This window comes from Danio rerio, chromosome 19 (assembly GCF_049306965.1).
Source record: "Danio rerio strain Tuebingen ecotype United States chromosome 19, GRCz12tu, whole genome shotgun sequence".
Classification (NCBI taxonomy): Eukaryota; Metazoa; Chordata; class Actinopteri; order Cypriniformes; family Danionidae; genus Danio; species Danio rerio.
The window spans coordinates 18453871-18467832 of NC_133194.1; the positions used below are offsets into that span (position 1 = coordinate 18453871).

The window sequence follows — 13962 nt, forward strand, 5'->3', positions numbered from 1 at the left end:
TCAATGAGTGATGGTTTAGGCTGCAATAGCATGGCATTCCCTAGACCCTTGTGCTAGATGGGCACATCATTGCCAAAAACAACCGAATGATTCAGAAGGACCATGTGCACCCTATGGTTCAAGTATTGTATCCTGAAGGCGATGCCATGTCTCTGGATGATAATGCAGCAATACACACAGCAAGACAGGTGACAGAGTATTTTGATGAACATGAAAGTAAAGCTGAACATCTATGGCCTGCAAAGCCACCAGATCTAAATATTATTGAGCCACTTTGTGGTGTTGTCAGATGAGTGAGGTGGGAAACGCTTTCCTCCACCACCATTACATAGTGATTGGCAAACTAAATAATTGGCCATTTTGAAAAGCAAAGCTTTTACTGCAGTATTAAGTTCACTAAAATGCTTAAAGTAGGCTACTGAGAGAGTCATATTACAAATCAAAATTACTTACTAAATTCACTACACAAGAATCTATAATGAGATATTCCTCAACTAAAATGTCTTACATCAACGTTTAAATATCAAAAGGGCACCTATAATGCAAAATCATCTCTTAGAAGCTGTTTAGACAGAACTGTGTGTAGTGTGTCCACTGTCACATTGAAGTGACGTAAACAAGTCTCTGCCAGCGATTTTGAGGCCTACGCAACATGACGTAGGAGTGCACTATGCAATTCTTAATTGATATAATCATCACAGCTGCAGGGTGTCAGTAAATGTGCATTTCTGTGAGACTCATTGTTTCAGAAAAACTTGAATAAACTTCACCACAAATACATCAAAAAAAAAAAAAAAACTTATTTGGTATTTTTGACTAATGAGCTGTATTTCAACTCAGTCTGTTATAGACTGCTGTTCCTCTTTAACGCAGTAAAAGCAGACACGCATTCTGAAATATGAAATAGTGGGCGGAGAGAACCAATTCAATTGTATTTGAAGTCACAGGCTGCAAAAAATAGTTATTATCCTCAGACACCAAAATTGGCCTCTACTGCATTCTATAACAAATAATTTGATGGGTATTTTAGGCTGAAACTTTACAGGCAAGTTCTGGTGGCAACAAAGGCTTATCTTGCATCTCGTAAAAGGGGTAAAATAGATGCCCTTTAACTGATTTTTTTATGATAACATTCTGAAGTTATCACCAACCCAATTTGTGCAGCATCATGTCATCATTATGAATCGTAGGTTCATGCAAGTAGGAAAAATAAAATATAGCTGCAACAAAACTTAGGGGAAAATTTAAGAGGCATGAATACATGTACGAGTACAGTGACTTGTTTACTGAATTAAGTGAAGTCCAACGACTTCAATAATTGATACAATTGTACAGCAGGTTTAGGAAAACATCTTGACTGTTTTAAATAAAAAAATTAAAAATATTTTCCATGAACACACTCTCCATTTACTAAAATTTATTGAATAACGAAAGTATCTGTCTAATGTATAAGATCCCAAAAGAAAATGTGACATAACAATAACAACGTACAAACAGATTAAAAAGATAAATCACATTTCACACAAACTAGAGGAACAAATCTTTGAATGTTAGAGTGATGCAGAAATGACATCACAACCCAAATTAATAATTCAATAGGTTCTTACAAGATCACCAGTCAATAAAAAGGCCTGTGGTACACAATTCAACAATATTTTAACGTTCTGTTCTACAATGCAAACTACTCAAACCCATGACCAAACTTTCAAGTTACTTTTTAGAAACATATTCCTTTGTAAAAGATACAAAACCGTGTTAAGATTCACCTTTTTGATATGAGTGTGTCTAATTCACAACGCAGAGCAAAACGCTAAAGTATTATCACATTATGCTTACCACAGATATTACTTGATAAACTGAATTCTAGAAACCTGTTAGGGTTAGGGTTAGGGTTAGGGTTAGGGTTAGCTAATTACTCTTCCAGGTTTTATTGCTATTTCTGCACCGCTCTATTCACTATGACTGAAAGAAACATGTGCTTTAGTATTTACATTGCGCAAATTTCATGTGTATGTTGTTAAGGACTCTACAGCAGTCCCTGTCGTTTCAAATCCTCATAAGTCTTCTTGTTGACAACATTTCCACTGGAGTCTTCATACTCCTCCTGCAAGGGCAAGAAATAATAAACAGAAATATCAAGATATTGGATATTTGAGATCAAGATCAAATCATCGATAAAAACACAATAGAAGCTTCAGCCAGAGAAGAGCTTTTGCAAGACACCTTTACAAAACAAAAGGTGTTTTAGAATCACCCACCTCTGTGTCAGGCTGCCATCGCTCCAATGCTTTCTGTGACTTCAGTTTTGACCACACTATTGCAGAGAAACAAACAATTAAATATAAATAACCATCCAGATGGGTCTCTAATGTTACATGTAGAAATACTGACCAATCATGAAATGATGACAATGCATTATTAACTGACATTGTTTTTTATTCACATTTTGTTTTGACTTCTTATTGGGTTGAGTGATTTGTCTGTGAAATTACAATGTGTATATGTACTATTGCGAATGAGTTTTAAAAATTACTTTACAAGCAAGATAAATAAAAATGACACAGCTCACTGCACCCATATTCAATGATCCATCCTCATTTCCACTTTATACTTCATCTTTTTATGCATTTGACATTCTATTTAAATAAATCTATTAATTTAGGTTTATGACGTCCTTACATCTTAGCAATAGCAAATAAACGTTTTTCTGCTTGATTTATACCAGACTATTTTTTCATTCTTTTGAAAAAGAAAAATATCTAACTTAGATGTGACAGTTATCTGTTTTTAGAAAATCTAGAGCATATAGTCTGCTCTCTGAGAAGTAAATGACAATATATCATCTACTGATTCATCAACTACCCAATATAATAATAATATACCACAGATTCAGCCTGTGATAAAGCAAATAAACATTTTGCTCGCATAACTTTTTTCTAGTTTTTAGGGAAAAAATTAATACATTTTGTAAAAATGTAATATCAGTATAGAACTGGCCAATTTGCTAAAAGAAAAAATCTGAAACAGCCATGGAAAAACACGATTAGGGCTTTGCTGCATTTTCCTATTGTAACTATTGTAAACATGGAAAATTGCCTATTGAAAACAGATATTGTTAGACATCATCCTTTAAGTTCCTGGGGACCCACATCTCAAAAGACCTTTCCTGGACCACTAACACCTCCAGCCTGATCAAGAAGGCTCACCAGCGCCTATTCTTCTTAAGGCAACTGAAGAAGAACCAGCTTTCATCAGCCGTCTTGGTGAACTTCTACCGCTGCACAATTGAGAGCATCTTGACAAACTGTGTCACAGTCTGGTATGGAAGCTGCTCTGTTGCTGAGCGTAAGGCACTGCAGCGGGTGGTGAAAACTGCCCAACGCATCACAGGGACCACACTGCCAGCCATAGAGGACATCCAGAAGAAACACTGTTTGCGCCGAGCACGCAGTATTCTGAAGGACACCTTTCACCCCGCTCACAGACAGTTTTCTCTCCTGCCCTCCGGCAGGCGCTTCAGGCTCCCCCGGACAAAAACCAGCAGACTGAGGAACAGCTTTTTCCCCAGAGCTGTCTCCCTCCGGAACTCTGCCCCACACTGACTCTTTTGCCCCCCCCCCCCCCCCCCCCCCCCCAATACATCCCCACTCTCCTCTAACTTAAACTCCTCACAATAACTGCACTGTTTAACATTTGCACATTCACTGCACCACATTGAACTGTTTACTTATTGAACTGTGCATACCCACTGCATATGGGCATTTGTAATTATGTACACACCCACTATACATATACACTTGTAATCATGCTTATTTATCTGCATTCTACTGATTATTAATAGCAACCTGTACATATATTCATATATTGTTACATATACACTTGTAATCATGTTTATCTATCCCTGTACATATATTCATATATTGTAACATATACACTTGTAATCATGTTTATCTCTCTGCACACAACTGATTATTGATAGCAACCTGCACATATATTCATATATTGTAAATCTGTTCATAGCTTATCCAACCTGTATATAATGTTGATAGTACATCCATCTGTAAATATCACCATAGTTTTCTATAACTGCACTTTATAACTTATTCCTGTATCCTGCACTTGCTGCTATTGCACTGCTGGTTACACCTAAACTGCATTTCGTTGCATTGTACTTGTACATGTGTAATGACAATAAGGTTGAATCTAATCTAATCATCTAATCTAATAAATTCTCTAAGAGAACAGTTAAGTCATATTATCTAAACAGAGCATTAATTTCTCTACTACATAAAAGCACATTCCTACACACAAACACAAATATTTTATGATCTAGTAGTACTCACGGGATACTGCATCCTCAATTTGGGTGACATTGGCAAAGTGGGCTGTATTAGGAATGCCCAAACAGCGCATGCCATGAGCATGACGCCACTCCTGAAACAGGGAAAAAGAGACAAATTGACACACAGACCTTCTGTATTCTCTTATTTTTGGTTTCCTGTCACGCATTTTTATAAAACATTTAGAAAATGAGAGTATAAGCACAGATTCTCCACATAATCTAAAACTTGAAAATACTTGTCTATGATATCATACCTTTGCACAACATAGGCCTGTCACAATAATCAATATATTGACGTATCGCACAACATGTTAAAGAATCTAACTAAGAATCTGAGAATTCTTGTAGCAAACTTATGCATGTTGTTTCAAGAAAACAATTATGCATTTGTGTGGTTTTATTTTCACTTGTTTATATTAATTTATTCTTCTTTTAATTATTTTACTTAATCATATGATCATTCGTCATGTATAATTATCATTGTTATTTTATTGTTTATTAGTTAATGATTATTACTGTAATTTGTAATAATTGCAATTATTATGTCATTTTATTACGTTTTTATATTTTATTGCTACCATTTCATTTTTCCATGTCGTTATAATCTTATGACTGTGTGGATTCAAGCAACACATGTTTTACGAATAAACATTTTAAGGTCTGTATTGACACTGGACATTGTAAAGCAGTAATTTTCTATTGTTGTGCTCTTTTTTTATCAACTGTACTTTGTCTCCTATCTAGCTTTTTCAAGAGATTGTTAATTCAGTTGAATACAGGTTAACAAGTTTGGGTATTGAGCGGCTCCACTTGCTTGTTCTAGCCATATTTTAGCTAAAAGTTATATTATTATGCATTTTTAAAAGTGTACTTGCATTATGATGCTGTTATAGTGTCAAAATGGTCTTAAAAATCATAGTATTTCTTTATATATATATATATATATATATATATATATTGTACTAGCAAAAAAAAAGATATCTTGACAGAGCTAGTGCACTAGTACAACAAACTACAAGCTACAATATACAGAAAAAAAAATTACAATAAATTTTATATTTTTATTTTGCTATCAGCAGCCAACAACTGTTCGGTTACGAGCACAAAGACATACTCAATAATGTGGATGTGTAATATTTTGAAAAATGTTGGAAACTTGTCACCACTGACTTTCACAGTGCACAAAAAAAACAAAGTCAATGTTTACAGGTTTTCAGCATTTTTTTTTTACAATCTCTTCTTTTGTGCTTAATTAAAAAAAAAATACTCTGGAACAAGGCAAGGGAGTGGAAATGGAGGCTGTAAAATAGAATTAAAGCCTCCTTTCATTTTCAGTAAAAATACCCTCTCTTTTGCTGAATATTTTTGAGTTTTAATAATCAATAATGGCCATTATAAAAGTATAATGTACAATAACTTTGTACATCATAGGAAATAAAGGCAAGCAATCAGTCAATATACAGAATGTATGTAGTTACATAAATTTAGTGCTGTCAATTGATTTAAAAAAAATTAACTAATTAATTGCACTTAACCTATTAGATTCTAAGTGGACTGCAAAAAAAATGCCAAAATACATTACATTACAGATATGGAAAAAAATAAATAAATAAATAAATAATAATAATAATAAAGTATTGAATACTAACAATTGTACTTATTGCAGGGCTGGACTGGGACAAAATAATCGGCCCTGGCGTTTGAACATGACAAAAGCTGCCTGCTGTTAAAGATAAACAATAAAAGCAATGTATCAGAGACCCTAAAAATATTTTTTTTTTAACTTAACAATGAAACATCAAACATAGCTAAAAGATTTTACACTGCCAATCAAATGAACTTAAACAATTAGAAAATGCAACAAATATTTGTTTGGGCAGAACTACAAAAGTTAATGTAAAAAAAAGTTGCCTTAGTTGCACACTAATTTGGTCATGTATAAATCATTATAACCATATTGTATAAATATTATTTTCACTATAAGCCTACATCATGCTGACGATCAAAAACACAATGTCCCGCTGCAGAGTGCAGAATGCAGATATGAAAAGGCAAATGCAGGCCGCTTTTGCTCTCTCGCGCGCGCGTAAGAAACAGACGTGACTCTCGACTATTTTAATAAATACACACCTACTTTACACAGAGCCCAACATGGAAGTTTGTGATTGGCTCAGCCCAATGTCAATATAGAAAAGAACCAATGGGCTGCAGATTGTCACATGGCCGCTCTGTCCAGAAAAGAAACATTTTACTTTCAGAGCGTGACAGCTCACAGGAGTGTGACAGCTCGTCAATCACTTAGGGAAAAAACATGACAGTCTGCTAAGTGTTTTATGGGCCGATCAGATCATAAGATGAGTTATATATCACATTCAACAAATATAGTGAGATTGGATCAAGAGGTAGATCCTTGAAGAACAGTCCGACGAGCACAGCTCTCATCTGGGTAAATATGCTGCAGTGCAGCACATGCCAGTGTGTGTGTGTGTTAGGGTTGTAACGGTATGAATTTTTCACGGTATGATAATCGTCTAAAACAATACCACGGTTTGACGGTTTCGCGGTATACGGTATGTTACAAAATAATAGAACAGTGAAGCAAATTTGACTTTTTCCAAATAATATATTTTTAGTTACTATAAACAACACCACTTACAATGAACAAATAAAAATAAGAAAATAATAAATAATGTGTCAAAGTCCAAATAAAGTCCAAATAAACATGGTGCAAATCCTCAGTAAAAAATAGATATAAATATTTACTATACTATAAATAGTTACATAACGAAACTAGATTCAATATGGAACATCCCTAGATTTTATGTGCCAGCAAGGATATGGTTGTCTATGGATATGGATATGGTTGTCTGCAATGCAGACAAACAGCTGCATCTTCATTTGCGTCAAGAGCAGCAGTTCGTCTTTGCTGTGTCACTGTTTTGTCATGTTTCTGTGCTGCTGTGCATGCAAAAGTACTTAGTATGAGAATTATTTCATGCAAAACTTTTTTTTTGCGTTTTATTTAGCCGCGCATAAATGTATGCCTTTCTCTCATTCCGTGTTGTTCAAAAAGCTTGGTCCACAAACAAAAGCGAAACCTATGCTTATTGGTTGTGATATAGCGAGTTTGAACCAATCTGGGCATGGAAGAGGGACAATGCATCAATGTATCATGTCTGATTTGTCCGGAGACACAGTGACAAGCGTTTCTTTGTCAAATCAGCGTTGTCAAATGTTGATGACGTAACCGCACTGATTCCGGAGCCTCTGAAAGTCCACAGCACTGGAAAGCTGAGATTCTCTTCTTTATGCCAATCTTTGAATTGTATGAATCGGATCAGCGGATCAAAAGTTATTAAACATTTAAGAGCATTACTTATTTTTAGCCGCGGGCGGCTGTCTCGGTCTTTAAGGGTTAAAACCGTTGATATGCAATTGTTCATGGTATGATAATCGTGCACGTTCAAATCGTGTTAAACCGTCATACCGGTATATTGTTACAACCCTAGTGTGTGTATGGTCACGTGATGTGCGTTTTCAGTGGCTTGGTGTAGACAGAGTTGTTCAGAAACGCTGGGTAAAATGCTGGTGTGGACGTGGATCGTTTTTATTCTAAAACACCATTTTAAAACTAAAATGCACTAGTGCAGTGGTTCTCAAACTTTTTTCATCAAGTACCACCTTGGAAAAAAATGTCTCTCCAAGTACCACCAAAATGAGCAGTATTAAAATACAGTATCTTAGTAGGCCCAGTAAAGCAGCTACACCTTTGCACAGTTTAAAAAAAAAAACAGGGCAGATTACCTCAGAAATATAGGCTATATGTCATATATGGCATAATATATACATCATTTTAGATCAATTTTTAAATGTGTGTAGCATGTAGATGACATATGTCATTCCTTCGCGTACCACTATAAGGAAGCCTGTGTACCACTAGTGGTACACAAACCACAGTTTGAGAACCATTGCACTAGTGTAAACGGGGCCTAAATATGTTAACCTAGACCTATAATGATGTGCTGATTTTGGCTTTGCAGTGGCAAGTGTGTATCATTTTCCTTAAGTGTGTGTGCTCAAAAGAATGACCAGTTAGCGGTTTATATTTGACCTGCGTGTCTAAACTAACATTCTTTTGACAATATGAATACGTGTTGTGAGTGTAACTGTACCACTGAATAATAATTGATGTGAATTTATGTTGTACAGTATCTATATTGAGACAGAATTGCCAGAATAGCAACATTTAAAATGAGCACTGCAGTATGATACCATAATATATCTTTAAAAGCAGACAATTTCATCATCCACAATCAAAAATAGTCATATCATACACCCCTTCTACAAAGCATTTTAGGTAGCATTGACTAATTATTTTTATTAGTTTATCCCTGCATTGAAGTTAATAAAGTGAGTAAAATCACCATCGTTACTAAAAAGTAGAGCCAAATGAAACACCAGAATAAATACATCCACCATCGTAGAGCATTTTTCTTGAAAACTTACCGCAAAGTGTCTCTGAAAGGCTTTAGGTCCTCTGTATGTGTAATTCCCACAGATCTCACAGTTGTAATTAATGTTCAGACCATGCAACTTGTAGAGCCAGTATGGAATCGGCTAAAGACAACAAACAAAAGGCAAGGTTATATGTAATATCTGTGATACAGAAGGATTTTTTTTACATGTAATAACAAACATTATAAACATTTATCAAGGACTAATCTTAATGAATACTACAGTCCCTTATGTGTTAGATTGCATACGTTTAGGCCACTTTAGATCATCTGCACTTGAAATTATGCTGTAATAAAATCATTTGTACCTTTCCATCCCATCCAAGTGGTAAGTTTTTGGGGTTGTATATGATCTCATTATCTTCATCTTCACTCTCGCTCTCACTGGGCTGCTCTTCATCCTCTTCATCACGTTCCTCACCTGTACGTGCCTGCTTCCTCTGTACGTTCTCATGGGTCAGCTGCCTTTGCTCCTACAAGGCACAAAACAAAACAGCTTTAAGAATTTGCACAACAGAGGTATCATCTATAGTCTGTAGCAGATGTCACTGCACCAAAATTAGGAATTACCACAGAAGAACATTAAAAACACTGAAATAAAACAAACAAAAACAAGTAATTATTTCTAATATAACAAAGTTTCTCCACAAAATCTACTAAAAGCAAAAGCAGAAAACTTCTCACCCCCAAGATCTCCACATATTCATAAATCTGAGCTTCAAGAAAAGCTGACTCCTTGTTGCGTTCTGAGTCTCTGCAGACACAAAACAAAATATTGAAGTTACATTTAACAAGCAAAAAATACTTCCAGAGCTGCAAACGCAACGAAAAAAAAACAAATATATATTTTGTAAATTGGCGACTCTTTTCTACACTATTAAATCAGATCACAGAGTATTATTCATTTTCACAAACACGGACACACTTACTTCTTTGGTCCCTTGGCTTTTGGGTTTTTGGCAAACAGAGAGGGATCTAGAGACTCCAGAGATTTGCCTTTGGTGCTGAACAGACGCTGAGCCCTCTCTTCTAGTGTACTACAACGAAAAAACACTAATCTCATAACTAGCACCAGACATAACATACAGACTCAGGAAACAGGACATTTTTTTGTAATTTATTAAAATGTAAAACTAAACAGAGTATGGACAGTATATTTCTGCTCACCCTCCACATTTCAGGCCTAAAGCCATAAGAGCAGACTTCAACCTATCCAGACCCAGAGACGCCAGCTCCTATAAAAATAAAACATATTACTAATCATGCAACATTCTATTAACAGAGACATTAACAAACAATAATAAATAGTGAACAATAGTAAATAAAACAAAGTCACAATATTAATAGACAACAACAGAGAAACTGACCTCCCAGGAAGAGAATGCAGAAAGATCCAAATGAGCTCCAGCATGAGTCAGTGCGCTACTTGTCTCTTTCTGCAATAAACACATTCAGAAAACAACATTTAGATACACAAAAAAATTAAGGTAATACAGCAGAACAAATCATTTTAACATCTTATTAGATTGTACATTATTGATCAACCCTAGGGTTAACATGTAGTAGTATGGTAGGATGCCTCATGTGAAAGTATATTCTGCTATACAGCGGCGGCAAAAAAAAAAAAAAAATTTCTTAACTTAAAATAGTGTTATACTAGAGTCAGCTGCAGTGCTTCAGCGTTTCTTCACCATTTTCAGCAAATGTCCATCAGTCTAGTCTATTAAATTTGACAGCTTGTATATAAAAGAGTATATACATTTTATGCCATTCACAAGACTTATTTAACACAATTTGTCATTTTGACCGTGAACAAAATTGCCATTTTTAACATATACTAATATAAACTTGATTTTTGAGGGTGAGATTTGGTATTCCGATTTTTTTTATGTCTGCTAGTTCTTCTTTAGATGAATACAGTAGAACACAATGTTGTTGTTAAATTTCTGTAATTCATCTGCTTTAACATCTCAACAATTATTAGATGATTTGTCTTTGCAGGCTAGTTTTTACAACATGTCAAAAGCAAAAAAAAAAAAAAAAACTAATCAAAACATGCTTCACAGATCTGTACTTGGGAATGATATTCCTCTCTTTTGGTGGTTAATCACAAGTACAAATGAAGCATGGTGCTCCAACGTTGATCTATCAGTACATCAAATCTATCTGCCCTCTTATTATTAAAGTCAGGGATGTTCCGAAAAACCTGATTACATTATGAATGCAGATGTAAGCATATAGGCATACAAACCCACCGGCCAGCCTGGAAACATTCCAGTCTCCCACTTCTTCTCAAACTCTGCCAAAATCTTTCCATACAGCTCATTCTGATCCAGCAAAGGCTTGACGCGATCTGTGTATTCCTGCAGGTACTCCAACAACATCTCCAGGTACCTGCCAAAAAAAAGAGCCATGAGATCAAAGCTTAGCTATATGCCAACTTAAAACAGCAACGAGCACAGGTCTGATCCACAATTTTGTCATTAGTTGAATAGGATTATTAATATTTGATTTTCAAATTATAGGCATAGTTATAAGCAGAAGAACAAATACACATTTTTTTTCACATGTTGTTTTTCTGGGAAGTCTAACAAGATGTACATTTTTGGTAGTGATTTAGATCCTTTCTGATTAATTATAAACACTAAGTCATATTGCAATTTCAAAATTATTTTAAAGCTTAATTTAGACTTGTGTGATTTAAAAAATATACTTTCACCAACTTCTTATATTCAGCATTCTTCCTGTCTTTAGAAATGTCAAAGAGCTGATCGAATGTTGACAGATAGGTAACATACTCCAGTTTCTAAAAAAAAGAACAAGATACAGAAGCACAAAAGGTTTACTTTCATTTGGTTTACTTCTTTAGAGATAATCAATTCAAAGATGTCAGGCTGTACCTCTACTCCTTTTAGATTAATATATTTTAGGTAGCAGTCATGGAGATCCAGGTATCGCCCATAACCCTCTTCATCAGTGAACTCCACCAAGTCTATAATCACATAAAGAACACTCAAGTGTCATTCAATCCATGAATGAAAACATTAACAATTTTAGATTCAACACCAACAGACAAAAGAGTTTTTGTTAAATGCTTTAACTGTATAAACAGAAAGGATTCTGACATGCCCTCAATATTTGAACTGTTGATCATAAATGTGTTCCTCAGAGTGGACTCTTTATTCTCACTTACTTTGTGCCTCCTCGCTAGGGTTGTCTTTGGCTTTCATGAGCTCCTCAAACTCCACTGACATGGGCACACAGATCTGAAATTGACACAACAAAGACTGAGTATTTCGAATGACAAAACAGAAATGACAGTAAAAGACAAATCCCTTTGTCTACCTCATTAGGATGCTTTCTGTGAAATTCCTTGATTAGCTTGAGTCGATTGTAGAATTCTGCAAACTCGTTTGGTCCTGATATTGCATTCAGCTCATCCTTCCTCATACTGATCAGACCCAATCAATCAATCAATCAATCAATCAATCAATAAATAATGCTGATATATTTTAATAAAGACTCAAATATCATCAAGACTGCCTTACCCATCTTTGTCTTCATACAAGTCTCTGAGGTTTACACTCACTTCCATGTATCTCTGTATGAATTAACACAAATGTGACAAAGTTTTCTTTACAAAACATTTTAATTGCATTTTAGAGAATTGTTTTTAGTTAATCTGTAGTTTGTTTATTTGTTTTGTCTTGTCAGCAACTAAGACTATGTTGATAGCAACATTTCAAAAGTTGCACTAATAAAAACAAATGTAATAACTGAATGTTAATAACTGATTGGTTACACTACAACAAGGACATCTCAAAATAGTGCAAGCGTTTATAATTGTCAAAAAAAAACTTTTTGCTAAATAAACAAGTAGTGCTTTATAGGAAACCAAAGACATTAATGAACAAATGAAACGGAACAAAGGAAACTTACATCCAGCATGGCTCTCACTCTGTGATCTGAGTTGATCTGGTCTCTCAGCTGTTGAAAAAGTAAACGTTAAATAGACAAATAGCAGTGATTACAACCAAACTTTGAATGAGCAGAGTGTACAAAGAAAATATACAGCAGTTATAATTCCAATGCGAATAAAACATATTTCAAGGCAAGCTATGTTAAAAAAGTGAATGTTCCTTATTTTGTATAACTGTTACGTTAAATAATTACAGCAATAAAACCTAGTTATTAATGGAAATACTGTATTTCACTGTGAAACTCGTGCCGTGAAAAAGAACATTAACGTTAGTTCACGCAAATGACTTGATGTAAACTTAACGACGTCACGCTTAAAAGTAAACTGTCAAAATTAATAAAAATAAAAGATATCAAATAAAATTAGTCAATCGTCAGATATACAAATCATCCAAATAATTTGAACAATAAAGCTTTAAAATAATACAGCCTTTATAGTAAGAAACAAACTAGGAAATCTGGTTTAATACACATCTGTAACGCTACCAATCTACATTAACGTTAGTAAAAAAGAGGACTATAGCGGACTATGAAACCAACAATGCAACGTAAATAAATTCGTCGATTATAAAAATATTTTCCCATCTTAACTATTACTTTTTAACAAAGTTCGTATTGAGTTAAATATACTAGGTTTGTATGTGCATTATGGGTAATGCTGTTATAGCGTTAGCATCGTTTTAACTCAAGTTACCGTTGTTTTTTTCGTCAGCATCTCCTTTGTTTTAGCGTCCATGAGCCTCTCTTTCTCCTCATGGTATCGACGTTGTTGCTCTAAAATCGTTTCCATTGTGTTTTATTACCTTAAGATACGTTGATTATTCAAACAATGTTTAGTTTAACCTGCATACGCGCGTGTAACGCACAGGAAACCGGTTCCGCGTTTATTTAACTCGGATGGAAACAAGAACGCGCGATTAAAAGTTCCGACATTACATTTCTGTCTCTTCTGGTCTCATATTAGTGGTAGAATAAATACTACAATTTCAAGATGCTAATGTCCGCTTTGTTACCGAATATATGAAACATTGCTAATATCTATTACGTTTTATAACAATATAAATCGATATGATTTTTTCCTGATTTTCTGACGTCCAGTCGAATATGCATTCAACAAACCATAATTTG

General features: G+C 34.7%; 1 protein-coding gene across 1 annotated transcript; it reads right to left on the reverse strand.

The window, feature by feature from the left end:
- Positions 1–1423: 1423 nt before the first annotated feature.
- Positions 1424–13752, reverse strand: sf3a3 (splicing factor 3a, subunit 3). Its single transcript, NM_001004289.1, is given in 17 exon segments — positions 1424–2104; positions 2259–2314; positions 4344–4434; positions 8849–8959; positions 9165–9329; positions 9541–9610; positions 9786–9893; positions 10024–10091; positions 10224–10292; positions 11112–11250; positions 11580–11662; positions 11757–11848; positions 12050–12122; positions 12202–12307; positions 12405–12457; positions 12796–12843; positions 13529–13752. Coding segments are annotated over 17 exon segments (1506 nt in total). The 5' UTR covers positions 13625–13752; the 3' UTR covers positions 1424–2026.
- Between the last annotated feature and the right edge of the window lie 210 nt (positions 13753–13962).